Here is a 17,874-nt window from a genome sequence, read left to right as displayed (position 1 = left end):
GCATCACAGGCTGGAAATAATCACTCTTCCGTCACCGTCATCTGCATCGGCGCCTATGTAGGCCACGAAACTCGTTGAAGCTGCAAACCTAAAACCCTCAACGGCGAACAACCACAAACCAGGACAATGGAATTGTTCGGTGTTCACTGTTCTCAGTATAACGTAGCAGTGTGTAACACCCCGGTTCTGGTCCGAAACCACTAATCGTCGCGTTTTGATACCCAAGCTCCATACCCCACACCGTATGCTAGCACGGATCACTCAACGAACGACCAACCACACCACCAGCAGGTTCGATTTGGTGGAAACCCCCCTTGATATAAGCTTGTGCGGAATAAACAAAAAGTCACATGATTTGAACAAAAAAAAAACAAACTACTTAGTGCTGACGGGATTCGAACTCACAACTCCGACTAAACAGAGTGGCACTCTAACCAAATAAGCCGCAGAGCTAGGTATAGTTAGGTGGTTCAAAAATCGTAAAATCGGGTAAATAAAAATACCGGAATTTTTCGCTTTATGCATAATTGAATTTGTAAAATTTGGGAAAAGCATTTATCTGACTTGTCGAGTCGCCTTTTATTTAAAACTACCTACAGTCATAGCACAATTATGGGTCACTCTGTCACAATTATTAGTCAGACAGTTCACCATGCAATTCAAATGGAATTGACCCATAATTGTGGGTGACCCATGATTGTGCTATGACTGTACTAGTTATTAGACAAAACTTACAACTTACTAACAGAGAAAAGTTAAAAAAAAAAACAATTTAACTTAAAATAAATAATCCATCTCGTTATAATTAGAACTAACGAAATTTTCTCTATGACAAAAGTTCTTATACCAAAACATAGCTTCTCTCAAATCAACCCAAAGTCAACCAAACAACGCAATGGAGCTCGAATGAACTCGAGAAGCCTCTAAATAAATAACCCAACCCGAGCGACTGGGGATATGCGGGTTCGATTAATCTGATTATACGAGGAGTATCATGCACTCAGTCAGTCGGTGCGGTGTGTGCCGAGACTAGCACTCGGCAAACGAAACAGTGGTGATACACTCTGGTTAACCCTGCAGTGTCTATGTACCAATTTTCAGTTAGGTGGAGTATAGAAAATGGGTGTTGAAAGATAGAAGCATGAAGATAAAAAAAAAACAGATGGTATTCGATAGTAGACGCAAAACATAAGAAAGAAACTCAAAGAAGAATAGAATATGGAAAAGAAAGATTATTCAAAACAGAAGGTTAGAGGTTGAAGAAGTAAAAAAAAACACAAATAGAAGAAGTTAGAAAAAGAGAAGATAGAAAGTTAATGACAGTTAGATGATAAAGAAAAGAGGATAGAAGATAGTACACAAAAGACAAAAGATGGAAACTATGAGTTGGAAGATATGAAATTGAAAATAAAAGGCATACAAAAAAAATATTAGAGGACAAAATTTTATATTTTACAAAAACTACACTCAAATTCATCCCCTCGTAAAGTTCCGGACAGGGTTCAACCGCAAATCCACCCAAACAAAACTTACCATCTTCATCCGATAGCAGACTGGCATCCTGCCGGGATGACGAGTTGACGCCCATACTGCTGTGTGTATGTGTCGAGATAGATATTGTATCGACTTTCAACGTAAATCACACATAGGTATATTCAATCTCTCGAAGCTACTTCTTTCACTTAGGAGGATAACTCCATCACGCTAATGCAACCCGCTGTGCTTTCGATTCGGTATAACACTTCACTGTGATGATGATTAGGGATGATTTCGATCTGAAAACAAAAGAAATGCGACAAAAACACATCAGAATTGATTTAAATATAAACAAGATATCAGAGGTAAGAAGACAGAAGTATATGAAGATGAAAGCCGATAGATAGATAGATAGATAGATAGATAGATAGATAGATAGATAGATAGATAGATAGATAGATAGATAGATAGATAGATAGATAGATAGATAGATAGATAGATAGATAGATAGATAGATAGATAGATAGATAGATAGATAGATAGATAGATAGATAGATAGATAGATAGATAGATAGATAGATAGATAGATAGATAGATAGATAGATAGATAGATAGATAGATAGATAGATAGATAGATAGATAGATAGATAGATAGATAGATAGATAGATAGATAGATAGATAGATAGATAGATAGATAGATAGATAGATAGATAGATAGATAGATAGATAGATAGATAGATAGATAGATAGATAGATAGATAGATAGATAGATAGATAGATAGATAGATAGATAGATAGATAGATAGATAGATAGATAGATAGATAGATAGATAGATAGATAGATAGATAGATAGATAGATAGATAGATAGATAGATAGATAGATAGATAGATAGATAGATAGATAGATAGATAGATAGATAGATAGATAGATAGATAGATAGATAGATAGATAGATAGATAGATAGATAGATAGATAGATAGATAGATAGATAGATAGATAGATAGATAGATAGATAGATAGATAGATAGATAGATAGATAGATAGATAGATAGATAGATAGATAGATAGATAGATAGATAGATAGATAGATAGATAGATAGATAGATAGATAGATAGATAGATAGATAGATAGATAGATAGATAGATAGATAGATAGATAGATAGATAGATAGATAGATAGATAGATAGATAGATAGATAGATAGATAGATAGATAGATAGATAGATAGATAGATAGATAGATAGATAGATAGATAGATAGATAGATAGATAGATAGATAGATAGATAGATAGATAGATAGATAGATAGATAGATAGATAGATAGATAGATAGATAGATAGATAGATAGATAGATAGATAGATAGATAGATAGATAGATAGATAGATAGATAGATAGATAGATAGATAGATAGATAGATAGATAGATAGATAGATAGATAGATAGATAGATAGATAGATAGATAGATAGATAGATAGATAGATAGATAGATAGATAGATAGATAGATAGATAGATAGATAGATAGATAGATAGATAGATAGATAGATAGATAGATAGATAGATAGATAGATAGATAGATAGATAGATAGATAGATAGATAGATAGATAGATAGATAGATAGATAGATAGATATTCTCCAGAACTCCGCCCAGGAATTCTCCGGAATTCTGCCCAGGAATTCTCTGGAATTCCGCCCAGAAATTCTCCAAAATTCCGCCCAGGAATTGTGCGGAATTCCGCCCAGGAATTCTCCGGAATTCCGCCCAGGTATTCTCCGGAATTCCGCCCAGGTATTCTCCGGAATTCCGCCCAGGTATTCTCCGGAATTCCGCCCAGGAATTCTCCGGAATTCCGCCCAGGAATTCTCCGGAATTCCGCCCAGGAATTCTCCGGAATTCCGCTCAGGAATTTTCGGAATTCCGCTCAGGAATTCTTGGAATTCCGCCCAGGAATTCTCGGAATTCCGCTCAGGAATTCTCGGAATTCCTCCCAGGAATTCTCCGGAATTCCGCCCAGGAATTCTCCGGAATTCCGGCCAGGAATTCTCCGGAATTCCGCCCAGGAATTCTCCGGAATTCCGCCCAGGAATTCTCCGGAATTCCGCCCAGGAATTCTCCGGAATTCCGCCCAGGAATTCTCCGGAATTCCGCCCAGGAATTCTCCGGAATTCCGCCCAGGAATTCTCCGGAATTCCGCCCAGGAATTCTCCGGAATTCCGCCCAGGAATTCTCCGGAATTCCGCCCAGGAATTCTCCGGAATTCCGCCCAGGAATTCTCCGGAATTCCGCCCAGGAATTCTCCGGAATTCCGCCCAGGAATTCTCCGGAATTCCGCCCAGGAATTCTCCGGAATTCCGCCCAGGAATTCTCCGGAATTGCACCCAAGAATTCTCCGGAATTCCGCCCAGGAATTCTCCGGAATTCCGCCCAGGAATTCTCCGGAATTGCACCCAAGAATTCTCCGGAATTCCGCTCAGGAATTCTCCGGAATTCCGCCCAGGAATTCTCTGGAATTCCGCCCAGGAATTCTCCGGAATTCCGCCCAGGAATTCTCCGGAATTCCGCCCAGGAATTCTCCGGAATTCCGCCCAGGAATTCTCCGGAATTCCGCCCAGGAATTCTCCGGAATTCCGCCCAGGAATTCTCCGGAATTCCGCCCAGGAATTCTCCGGAATTCCGCCCAGGAATTCTCCGGAATTCCGCCCAGGAATTCTCCGGAATTCCGTCCGGGAATTCTCCGGAATTCCGTCCAGGAATTCTCCGGAATTCCGCCCAGGAATTCTCCGGAATTCCGCCCAGGAATTCTCCGGAATTCCGCCCAGGAATTCTCCGGAATTCCGCCCAGGAATTCTCCGGAATTCCGCCCAGGAATTCTCCGGAATTCCGCCCAGTAATTCTCCGGAATTCCTCCCAGTAATTCTCCGGAGCTCCGCCCACGAATTCTCCGGAATTCCGCCCACTAATTCTCCGGAATTCCGCCCAGGAATTCTCCGGGATACGTCCCAGGAATTTCTATGTCGGATGATTCCGGAACCCTATCTATAAATTCTCCGAAATTCTTCCCAGTAATACTCCGAAATTCCTCCCAGGGATTCTCCGGAATTCCAGCAATTGATTTTAGGCATATTGTATATTACATGACCATTAGTTAAATTGTTGTTTTATTGTTTTTATGTATGATGCCCATAATATACTTGTAACCGTTCGCTAAACTATTCTTGAAGGTCGAAAAAGCGCGGTGGCTTAAGCGCCACTCTCAGAGAGAGACCACCGGTCGTGTTGAAGTATGCCCGACTATGCTAGAGACTATTCCTCTCAGGGATGGTTTTCGAACGGTTCATCGAAAAATGGCAGAATTGCTTCGAAAAACGCAAGATTAAGTTCTACTCTTTCGCAGGCTAACAGAACCTTAGGGAGAGCCGAAGAGGTGCTTACTCAATCGAGCAGATTAACGGAACGAAACGTAACTAAAGGTAGTGAGTACACTGCAAATTTTGTTTACTGGTATTCAGCAAACTTTGCTGATTTTTTTTGTGCTGATTTCATTCGAATTTACTGAATATCAGCAATTATTTTTCAACTTGCTGAACCATCCAGCAATTTTGACAGTTGATCAGCAACGTAGTGCTGAAATGCAGCAAAAATTTTGCTGAAATTCAGCAATTTATTTAGCTGATTTTTTTTGTGCTGGAAGCGTTTCAAAAAATTTGGTGTGTATGTTTATTAAAAATAAGCAACGTAAAAAGTAATGTAAGTGAACTAAATTTCAAAAATTTAACCGTTTATTTCTAGGCGACTCATTCGTGTTGGACGGAAATTTCAATACGGAATGGAAAGAGCAAACATGGCCATGTAAAAGAAAAGCTCTTGACGTACCTGCGCAGGTTTTTTGACGACGATCGATGGCGGGGCGACGACGAAGCTCGACGACTCGATGATGGCGTCCTTCGGTTCTCGAAGATGGCGGTACCTGGCGTGTTGGTGCTGCGTTTTGGCGCGCAGCGACGACGAGGAGACCCGTGTGCGTTATGGCCGTATAATCGTTGCGGAGGGAGTGGCGGCTGGACGGAAGCTTCCGGTTTATCTCGACGAGAGTATGCGGCAAATGCCGTACGATTCCCGGGACGGTCCCTCACCAGTCGATAGGAGAGCTACAGAGCCCAGCGACCCGGCTTCGCGTACTTAGGTTCCTACTATGACCGAGCGGGGGATGCCACTACTCCTATGTACCTGGATTGTGACCGGGTTCGCGGCGTGCAATTGACGACACGCTGCACGCGAACCAAAACTCTCGTTCCCTGGTCCACGGGGTTAGACGAAATTGGACCTACCTTCGGCTTTTGGCGACCGAGGGGGATTACTCGCTACGGAAAATAGCTTAGCGACTTCACTCCACTCCGTTTGGCTGCCTTTGAAGGCGGGCCTTAGCTGGGCACACGGGTCGCGTTCAACGGACGAAAGGGCGGTTCACTCCGCCAATAACACCCCGATTCGGCGATGACGATCGCCGAAATAGCACGGAAATCCAGCCGTACGAAAAAAGCGCTGCTGGGTGCTACACGTCCAACAGGAATTAGTTTTAATAAGCGAATTAGTTTCAATAAGCACTTTTAGATCCAAATTAATTAATTACCTTTTTTCGTAGATTCTGTCACTGAATAAAATTATCAGCAGAATTCGCGGATTTTATGGACCTCGATCCACTATACAAGAAAGAAAATCACAAAAAACGTTTTACATTACTTAAAGGCACTTAAACTCACTCACTACTAATTTACCTTCAACTTTCAAATTAACTTTCACTAAAATTCAAACTTAATCTCAAATAACTTTCAGCTCTAGACTCAACGAACTCAAACGTAGTTTGAAGCTAACACTTGGAACTATACTCGCGCACTTCTGCTTTCCAGCCGATTGTGTAGCGAAATGAACTAGTAGAAAATTGTCTTGCGCCTCGAAACCGTGCCTTTTTTCGAAAAGTCCGACTATTGAAATATCTCTCTTTTATTAAGAATCGCGCCAGCTAATTTAGCATGGCGAATATCATGCATGGCGACAAATTTGCATCGCGCCTGTAATTCGCCAAAAGGTATGTACGCGCCATGCCTATCATGCTATAAAAGCTACTATCGAGGAACCTTTAACAAACACTATGACAAATAAATTCCACAAGAGCATAAGTAACAGGCACGAACCGATTTTACAAACATAAACGAAATATTTCAAAGTTGATAACTAATATACAAACATTAATAAAAAATCAATTTTATTTTTATTTTTATCTACTTTTTCTAATGAAAAAACGCAAAACGTTACATACTGTATAATACAATGTATTGTAATTATTAGACTTTCATAGAACTTTCAAAATATTTATGTTCGGGGAGGTTATTACCTCACAACTAACCACGAAACCACTTAAGACTCTGATTAGCCTTTGTTTGAAATGAAAGAATTTATTTTCTCAGCATAGCTAATTCCACCACAATCGGATCCACAATCCACAAAATAAGCCCACCCATCGGAGATGATTGATTCCGAAAGCTTCTGGTGTGGTCACCCACCATGCCATCATCGTTCAACACTAAACCGTAAAAACCGCAAATTTACCCGATTGCCACCACCGAAATCCATCACCCCGGTGCCCCATCCACGCACGCAAACTGACTGAACCAACCCAATCGTGCATGCCGTATGAACGAAGGACGAAAGACTCTCAATCCGACCCCGCATATTGTGGTGCGGGCGGTGGTGGACGTGGAACGGAATCGGCACAATGACAGAGGCCAAGTGGAACCACACCCTTCTTTTATTCGGGTTTCTACTACTGACTGGTGGCGGCTGCTAACCGTGCGTAGCTTCTATCTCTACCACCACTGCACTACTGTAGCGTGCGGTGCGTGATGTCATACGAGTAGACACTCAGCCCCCGCGTAAAGCTCTTAAACCTGACATGTACCAAGTCCTACTACAAATCTGGTTGGATTATCCGACGAACGCAAAGGTTGGGTTTTCGAGAGGGGCGCGCGCGGTTGGATATGTATGTCAATCCGTCCGCGTGTACCGATGAAAACCACCGACGACACCAAACAAACAAGAGGCCTCTCGACACGGTTGATGCCAACTTCAAACCAGCAACCAGCGCCGCAGGACTAGATGTATGGGGAAGGGCGGGGTAAAATGTGTTACTAGTGGAAAACTAGATCAGATATTTTAAGAGTTTCATATATAATCAAAAACTTTATTTTTGTATTCTGAACCATATTTTCAGATTTATTAACTGTATTGGAGCTCAGTTTATATTGCCTGTAGCCCTAACAGTAGTGACGTTACATAATCAACCTTGGCATAAAACTTCTTGGCACCATTGAAATATAATACGGTATGAGTACCATTTCTCCAGCCTATGCTCCTATGTTTACCCTATTCCAATATCAGACTATTTAAACACCAATTCTTTTCGTTCATGTTGTTATCATGTATGCTCACTTCTAACAAAAAAAAATAAAAAACGAAACAAATAGCGCTTATTAGCTTTATTTCGATAAGATGAATCCTAATCCTCTCCGGAGCCACCTTATGGTATTACTTCGTCACTTGTTACCAATTACTGAAGCATCTGGTAATTACCGTAGGCTATCGCGCCGTCCTATGCATACGATGTATATGCTGGTGACAGCAATTCCCAAGATACTACAGGAGTTGGTGACAGATGAGGACATATGTAATATCGTAAGGTGGCTCCGGAGAGGATTACTTGCTTGTGGACTTGTGCCCCAGTGGAAACTTAATGGGTGAGCAAGCATAAGTTTTTTGAGCTTATTCAATACTCTACAATAGCGATCAAGTATACTGTCGTTAGCTTGATCTCCTCCATGGAGCCACCAGAGTGATATCAACGGCGAAGTCCGCCAACTTGACAACTTCCGGTAGCCTCAGTCTCAACATTGGGCCTAAGATTGAACCCTGGAGTGCTCTCAAAGCCTTTTTTGCCCACCTTTGTCTAGTATAACGCTACATAGTACCGAGGGTCTTCTCTCTTTCTTTGAAGCGCTACCTTAGCCGTCCTAATGACCGACTAAATAATATCTATTATGGGTCCACTTTTACAGAGTCCAAACTGGTTCCCTGATAATCAATTCGTATCCTCGGTGAAGGTGAAGATGATGAGTATTTCTAACAGTTTGCCAGCCGCGTCCAATTGGTATATGGATCTATGAGTGGAACGTCACTTCCATCGTTCTAGAAGTGTATTATGATTATGTCAGCCTCGATATAAATACGTCGTCTATCACAATTCACCTCAATTTCATCAGCCACTCTCCGTACAACTTCCCGGTGCGTGTTTTGGTGTACATACTTCGAAAATTTGTGGACAACAATTCGCTCCGTTGAATCTATGCCGAATGAAGCATCCTTCTACACTGGAGTATAAGTTTCTTTCCTTTAGTTTTTCTGATGGAATCTCAGAAAAAAAAACTTCTGGAAGAAACCCAGGAGGAACTCTTTATATGAAAAAAAAAAATCAGTCGATTAATGTTCAGGAGGTTTTGAGGAAGAACCTCAAAAAGAATTTTAAATGAATCTTGGGAGAAACTCCTATAGGAATGCTATACAGAACATTTAAGAAATTTCAGGAGGAACTCCTAGAAAAAAAAATCTCAGATAAAATTCCAGGAGGAATAATCCAAGATGGAAATCCTGGAGAAACTCAGAAGAAAATCTTGAAGGAACTCCTCCACAGATAGAACTCCTATATGAATCTCGGAAGCAAACCCATGAAGATAGAGCTACTAATTTCGGCACTGCAGTCTTGGGGAATTAAAACGATAGTTTTATATTTTTCCCAACGTTTCGACTCGTATTAGAGTCTTCTTCAGAGGATAATTCTGATAAATTGTTTTTCATTTGGGTTGACATAGAACTGTCGGTGTCTAAACTATTGAACCTTGGCTGTAAACAGACATAAACAATGTTTAGTTACACTATCGAAAACTATCAATGATTTTTTGAGAAAACTGCAGAATAAACTCCTGGAAGGATCTCCGAAATAATTCCTGGGTGAAATCTAAAGGAACTTCTAGTCCAATCTACACATACATAGTCAATGACTATTAGTCATTCACTGAAGGAATCCTGAAAAATGCTAGAACCGACTACTTCTATCACTATTCTTCACATTATCAATGCTTGCAGCACTTGACTTTGCTAAGAAGGTAATGTCACTCTGCCGATGCTTTTTCCTCCTGGGATGGGACATAGGATATATTGATACCTTCACTGGCATTTACCAGATTTGCTGGTATGCCATAAGCATACAGAAAAACTTATAGGAAGAAGGCATAGAATGCTGCTAACTCACAAATTGAGAGATGAGTTTGTGTAAAAAATATCGTTCTGGTGGGATTCAAACCCACGACTCCGTATCCACTAGACCGGCGCTTTAACCAACTAAGCCACAGAAAAGGTCATGATTCTGCGGAATAGAAAACCTTACTGCAGATATCATCGAAAGAACTTTTGGCTGAATTCTAGAAGGAGCTTTTCAAAGAATGCTAGATAAAACTAGATGAATCTCAGAAAGACATTCTGGAGGAATCCCACAAGAAACATCTGGAGGAATCGCATATGATATTCAGTAGGATTTCCAGAGAAAACCTATGGTGCATTCCCATAAAGAAATCTTGAAGGTATCCCTGAACCACAGAAAAAAAATCCTGGAAGAATCCCAGCCTGTACTACAATAATGTCGAAGACGATTAATAAATTGAACTCTTTGAGGAATCCGAGAAGGAACTAGTTGGAGGGTTCCCAGAAAACAATTCTTATAAATCCTAAAAGAAACATGTGTGACATCTCAAAAAGAATCGCAGGGGTAGAACTCCTAAAGGTATCCAAATAGCTATTCTTAAAGAAATGCCAGATAGAACTCCTCGATTGTTCCCAGAAGGAATTTAGGAGAAACTGGATCAATTCCATCAGGAAGTCCTAGCTGAATTCCAAAAGGAATTCCTGTTGGAATATAACAAGGATCTTTGGGAGAAATTCTAGAAAAAAATACTAGAGGAATCACCAAAAGAATTCCAATAAAAATTTCAAATGAAATTGATATAGAAATTCCATAGAAAAAGCTCCTACAAGAACCACAGAAATAATTGGTACAAAGCACCAATGGATATTCTGCGAGAATGCCACATGCAACTCCTGGTAGAATCCCAGCAGAAATTTCTGGAGGAATTCCAGAAAGAAATCCTGGAATAATCTTAAAAAAAAAAACAGGTGAATTATCAGAAGAACAACTTTGGTGGAATCCTAGAAGAAACTCCACGAGGGATCTCAGAAATGACTACTAGAGGAATCTCAGAAGGATTTCCAGGAAGAGCTCCTGAGGAACTCTTGGAAGAACTGCAGATGGAATTCCTGGAAAAATTCCAGTCTTTACGATGCTAATGTCAAAGACGTTAACTAAAAACAAAACTCCTTAAGGATTCCCAGACAGAGCAAAAAGAATTGCTGGAGGAATCACAAAAAAAAACTTTGAGAATGTCCATAAACAACGTAACGCAAAAGTTTCCCTTTTGAATCATCTCTCACCTTCTGTCATACTTTCCGTATGGAATCTTTGAACATGTTGCGTAAGTTGCCAACATTGTTGAGCCTCCCTCAAAGCTTGGTGTAATGTATGGGGTAATCCCAGAACTCCTGGAGAAGCTTCCGATTTGCTACCGTAGGAATGCTTGGCAGAAACTCTTGAAAGAATGCCTAAAGAAACTACAAGAGCGATTCCTTAAACTACTCTTGGAGGATTCTCTGAAAAAATCTTGGAGGAATCCTAGTCGGAACTTCTGGAGGAATCTCGGAAGGAACGCTCAAAGAAATTGCAAAGGGAACTACTGTTGGAATGAACTAGCCTAGGCCAACAAAGTTATTATTAAAAATATATTTTCAAGCAGCTCATACAAGAATCTCAGAAAGATCCCTTATGGTATTCAAAAAAATCCTGAAGGAACTCCACAGGAAACTTTTGGAGGATTCAGAAAGAACATCTTGAAAATCAAATAACGAACTTCTGAAATGGTTACAGAAATAATTCTGGAAAAATCTCAGAAAGATCATCTGAATGAATCCCGAACAATTCTTGCAATATTCTATAAAAATAATTTGTCGTTTAGTTTTGTTTTCAAACACTTCTTGGATAGAATGGATATGTGTGTATAATAGTGTAAAATTCTGTGACATATATGTGGGGTGTGAACGAAGAATAGTGTCATTCACCTTACCTGCCCTTCCCCTATAGTAAGCATCAGTGACAGCAAGCATTGTTACGTCTAATGGCCAGCGTTGGGGGGAATCCGTACTCTTATCCGTTTTGGGTCCGTAGAGTCCAGTATGCTGTACGCACTTCAAAGTTCACCAAGAGCCGTCATAGTCCAATCCACTTAATCGTCACATTAAACCACCAATAAACACATTTTAGTAGTCACAAACCAACCAGATTTATTGTAAAACACTTAACTACTTTATTCGGTGAAACTAACGATCATTTCGAATTGTAATTTATTGGCTGGTCTTCTCTATGGCGGCTGTGTAACGAATGATAGTCGGTTCTATTCAAAGCGGTAATTTTGCGGGCTCATGTCTAGGCTAGTATTGGTGTGTGAAATGGACAACATAGCTAGTCTAAAATTTACCTATATGCTGAACTGTGCGAAAAGGATCTAAATTGGTTTGGGTCTAAACTACAATAAAACAGTGCACTAAACAAGCATCATGACGAGGTTGTCAGTGTAATGCAGCCGAGAAGTGGAGTTTTGGCGGAGTTAGTCACCTGGATCGTGAGGTCTCGTAGTAGTGTAGATGCTAAGATGGCTGGGAACAGATTGTTCCAGTGAGTAACGCAATCTTCATAATATGATGCACATAATTGGAGCGTTATATCACAGAAGTATACATGACATAGCATGTGAATGTCAAAGAATATCATGTAAACTTCCAGTGTATGTCATGTTATTCAGCATGACTCAGAATGTTTACATGCAATAAAACACAAATTTACATGATATATCATGTAAACAATTTAACCATTTAAATTTTATGCCGCCGTCTATCACCGATTGCAAGAGAGTTCGTGGGGCAATATCAGGCTAGATTCATGAGTGAACACGCTACAACGGACCAAATGTTCGCCATCCGCCAGGTGTTGCAAAAATGCCGCGAATACATCGTGCCCACACATCACTTGTTCATCGATTTTAAATCGGTGTATGATACCATCGATCGAGACAGACCAGCTATGACAGATTATGCACGAATACGGATTTCCGGATAAACTGATACGATTGATCAAGGCGACGATGGATCGAGTGGTGTGTGTAGTTCGAGTATCAGCGACACTTTCGAGACCCTTCGTATCTCGCAGAGGGTTACGGCAAGGTGATGGTCTTTCGTGCTTGTTGTTTCACATTGCTTTAGAGGGTGTATAAGGAGAGCGGGGATAAACATGTGTGTTACGATTCTCATGAAGTCCGTTCAGCTGCATGGTTTCGCTTAAGATATTGTGATTATATGTAGCTCCCAAATTTGAAACAATGGCGGAGACGTAAATCTGACTAAAGAATGAAGCCTTCTAAATCGGATTGGTCATTAATGTGTCGAAGACCAAATACATTATGGCAAAGGGCTTCAGGGAGGAATCACCGCGCCCGCCACTCCGAATTTCTATCGAAGGTGAAAAAATCGAGACGGTTGAAGAATTCGTGTAAATTGGGCTTTCTGGTGACCGCCGACAACGACACCAGCTGAGAAATTCAGAGACGTCTTGTGGCAGGAAATCGTTCTTACTTTGGACTCCGCAGAACTCTATGATCGAATAAAGTTCGCCGTAACACGAAGTTAACCATCTACAAAACGCTGATTAGACCGGTTGTCCTCTATGGGCACGAAACATGGACCCTACGTGCAGAGGACCAACGCACCCTTGGAGTTTTCGAACGGAAGGTGTTGCGTACCATCGACGACGAAGTGCAGAGGAAAGACGAAACTTGGAGAAGGCGAATGAACCTCGAGCTGCATCAGCTGCTGAGAGAACCAATCATCATCCACGCCGTGAAAATCGGGAGGCTACGGTGGACGGGTCACGTCATCAGGATGTCGGATAGCAACCCGACTAAAATGGTGCTCGAGAGTCATCCGACCGGCAGAAGAAGACGTGGTGCGCAGCGAGCTAGGTGGATCGTTCAAGTGGAGGACGATCTGCGGACCCTTCGCAGAGTGTAGAACTGATGACACACAGCCATGGACCGAGTAGAATGGAGACGACTACTATGTACAGCAGAGGCCACTCAGGCCTTAGTCTGACCGATAAAGTAAGTAAGTGCAATCGGGTATTTCTGCTGCAGATGGAAAAGCGATTCATACCGGCGGTGTTGAAGACATAGTGATTCACAATGTGTCGACAATGTGTCAAAAGCAACGGTGGAGGAATTTGAAAAGAAGCCGAAAAACATCCGATAAGACAGAGGAGGCGAGTTTACGAGTCAGAGAATCCGGAAATTCTTCGCTGAAGAAGGCATCAAGATAAAGTATACGGCCGACTACGCCAAGAACGGTGTGGAGGAAAGAAAGAACAGAAGCCTGAATGAGATGAGTCTTTGCATGTGTTGAACAATAGACTATCAAGGAAGTTTTGCTGACGTTACACCGTTCGGAGCATGAATCGGCAGGAAACCGGATTTAGGTCATTTGAAAGTGTTTGGAACACAACGACCGGGGAAATTAACATTAGCCGAGACGTCAGATTTATGGAGGATGATAATCAATTTAGGAAGATTCCGGATGGATCCACGGAAGGGCCCTTTGATGGATCCAAGCGTGACCGAAGTTCCTGTACAGTTGACGGATGTGATTTTTGCTGAACAGGAGAACGTTGTTCATCGTGGTGAACTTGGGCGATTCCTTGCTATTTTACGAGGCGGATGGATGGTGCGTATCAAACCCTGTCTAGTGTTCTAACCATCACAACAGGTCCGCTCCACACATAGTAACCTTTTTATGTTGAATATATAAAATTTTCTTTTCCTGTTGTTAATCCTTCGAAACCAGACATGTTTCTATTCGTGCTAGCTGCAGAACTTTAACCCTCTTGGCTTGTGAACTGCAGAATGTCTGCGGGAATGCAACAGCTACCCAGTAGAACTACCGCCAGATGCTAGACGATAGAATAGGATAGTCAAACGGATCGGGCGATGTCAACAGTTCATGGGAGTTTATTAACATACGTCTCGGTCGGGTGTCGGGTTGGCCTTCACCCAATGACCCACTTGAACTCCTCTCTGGATTCTTTGGTGGATACGATTGAGATTATGTACTGTTATAGTTCGGTGGAAGATTGTGATAGATAGACCCTGGATTCCAGACCGCTGGACAAAGAACAGCCCAGTCAACCAGTGATCGTATAAGATGTTGAATAATATGTCAAAGTGGAGGCGATATACGTACATTTTACATGCGCCTAAATGGAGGCATGCACGCATGTGGCCTCCACTTTATCATCTTATGCAACATCTTGTACGATTACTGGTTGTCTGGGAGGTTGTCCGCATCACGATGGTCCATACTCGATCGGACTTAAAATAAACCAAGACGAACGTATAACTTTTTAAGTCGAACAAAACCGTTTCTGACCAGAAAACCTTGAAGATTGAGCCTTTGAATAAGGTCCCAAACGGACCGAAACGTCGGTAATAATAAAAAACTAGCGTTTTCCGTTCCCCTTGAGATTGTGAGGCCAAGCCAAAACACTCCTCTCTGGAGCCACCATGTGGTATTACTTTAAGGAGTAAGCTGGTCCAATACGCAGATCTCTAGAGCTGTGTACTCGTTGACAGCCAAATGCACTACAATTCCTGAAATATTTGAGTAAACGCTATTGTTGCCATTCATGACTCACATTGCTTTTAACTAAGCTATTGTTCCGCGGTTTCCCTTATACCGACTCAGTTTGAATGGGCAGAAATATTCTCTCTTTTATGCTCATGCTTAACATGATTTAAATTTCAAACCGAAGAGTGTTGCACGCACTGCTGAAAGCAAGTGAGTGCATTTACCGAATAATGACAAACATATTTACATATGTACTCCGAATGCCAGTTGCTCCCATTGATTTGATTTATATAAGAGTTAAAAGTGTTTGTGCAGCTCTACATCAAACAGTAGGAGCGATATGTACGGGGGGTGGCCAAAATGTTTGGGATAGGCAACTTTTTTCTCCTGCAAAAAAATTCAACATACTGTAACTTTTCATAGAGTGCATCAAAAAATCTCAAATTTTGACTGTTTGTCAACCTGTTATATGTGCATCATTGGTACAAATTTGGGCTCGATTGAATAGTTTTTCACGAAGTTAGAACCGTTCGGGTAAAACACTATTTTTTAGACAACTCATTTTTGAGCTGTCATATCTCGAAGACCAGTGAACCAAATTGAATGATTTTTGTAACGTTTATTAACAATATATTGATACTTAATACAACGTAATAAAATGTAATATTTTTTCACGGCGAATTAAGTTATACCGTGTTGAAATTTTTACCCATATAGAGGAAAATTATTCAAATTTACAATACCACACAAAAATTACTAAATATGTTCTTCCTTTAAGCTAAATTGGCTCTAATATATCTGATTAAAGATAACTTGAGAACAGAAGTGGAAAATCTCTGCACATCAACACTAAAATTTATTGACATTTACGTAAAAAAAATACATTTTTTCGAGAAAAATCCATAAAGTGTCTATCCATGATAACTTTTTTCACCGTTCAAAAAGTATATATGTTTTAATAGTTTGTGAAGCATTTGTATATTGTTAGTGTACGTTCAAAATTTCATTCAATTCGGTTCACTGGTTTCCGAGATATGACAGCTCAAAAATGAGTTGTCTTAAAAATAGTGTTTTACCCGAACGGTTCTAACTTTGCGAAAGATTAATCAATTGAGCTCAAATTAGTACCAATGATGCACATAACAAACAGTCAAAATTTGAGATTTTTTGATGTACTCTATGAAAAGTTATAGCATGTTGAACTTTTTTGTGAGAGAAAAAAAAGTTGCCTATCCCAAACATTTTGGCCATCCCCTGTATATGAGTGAGAGATAAAACATGATGCCAAAGCGTTTCACTAGTATTTTCAGGATTAGACAAAGAATAAAACATTCAAGAAAATCTTCTGCTATAACAAAAAAACCATCAAATTATCAAACTTGCTCATCATCAACGCTAAAGATTAGGTTGGCACTTCCAAACGACACCAATTGAATCTCCATTTGTTGAAGTTCGGTGTAATTACAACGATTTTCATGGAATACAATGAACTTAATGTTAAAAAAGGTCCGTATTTTACAAATTTCTTCACATTTAACATCATGTCATAATATAATGCCTTTCAAATCATTTGACTTGTTTGAAATTCATTTTCAAACAAGTCAAATGATTTGAAATTGTACAAAGGTGATTATTTCTTACAATATTGAAATTTTTTTCATGATCAACATTGCTAACGAAAATCTGGTTGAAGCGTTTGTTGTTGTATATTCAATATGTATCGTCTACTAATCTTGTGCATCAGCACCATCCTAACATGAAAAAGTCTCGACACCTACATTTTCTAACATTTCCCTTCTTCCTACAAAATCGCTACAGACGAACGTATCTGTGTCGCCGACACTCACAAATAGTTTATGACACTCGCTGCTGAATGACCATCGTCAGCTTGGCCTGAATAAGGGTCTTTTGGTTTAGCATTAGTGCATGGCACAACAAACACAAATATAGTACACCGTATAAATATGAATGTGATGCGTAGTGCAAAAAATCAAGCAGTCCGAGCTTCGTGTTTCATCGTGTGTTGCAAGAAAAAGAAGAGACGATCGCTACTGTTTGAGTTGGATATTTTCGATACTACCTTGAACAAGGGGTTAGTTTGAGTTGATTTGGCGTGATTTTGTTTTGATGGATAGCGTTTGTCGTTTTAAATGAGAATTAAATTGAGTGTCGTAAGGAATCATCATAGTTCGATAAAAAAAATCTTCAACTCTCATGACAAGTTATTATACATTTCCTATAGAAACATATTTTTTGTTTTTTTGACCTTATGTTGTTTACTCATTTATGATAATGAATCCTATCCAACGTCCAACGAAACATTTCACACCCAACCTCTCTAGATGGCTTCTGTAGATATAACGTGGCGCATTAGTAGTTACTACCGTTGCCGGCGGCGACTGAAAACTGCCTTCGTTAGCCGAGTGCGTAAAATATGGAGTTTGTCCTCCTCATCCTACTACCTACTGTCTGGTGGAATCCGTCAGCGGTAAAGTAACGCTTACCATAATCTCTTG

General features: G+C 40.4%; 1 protein-coding gene across 1 annotated transcript in view; it reads right to left on the bottom strand.

The window, feature by feature from the left end:
• Positions 1-17,874, bottom strand: part of LOC109401821 (serine/threonine-protein kinase 32A) — a 551,348-nt gene that overhangs the window by 502,941 nt on the left and 30,533 nt on the right. The window contains exon 2 of the mRNA XM_062844769.1: positions 1,534-1,775. Within this exon, the coding sequence (XP_062700753.1) occupies positions 1,534-1,588 (55 nt within the window). The 5' untranslated portion in view covers positions 1,589-1,775. The remainder of the gene's footprint in view (positions 1-1,533; positions 1,776-17,874) is intronic.

This window comes from Aedes albopictus, chromosome 1 (assembly GCF_035046485.1).
Source record: "Aedes albopictus strain Foshan chromosome 1, AalbF5, whole genome shotgun sequence".
Lineage (NCBI taxonomy): Eukaryota > Metazoa > Arthropoda > Insecta > Diptera > Culicidae > Aedes > Aedes albopictus.
This window is presented reverse-complemented; position numbering and strand designations above follow the sequence as displayed.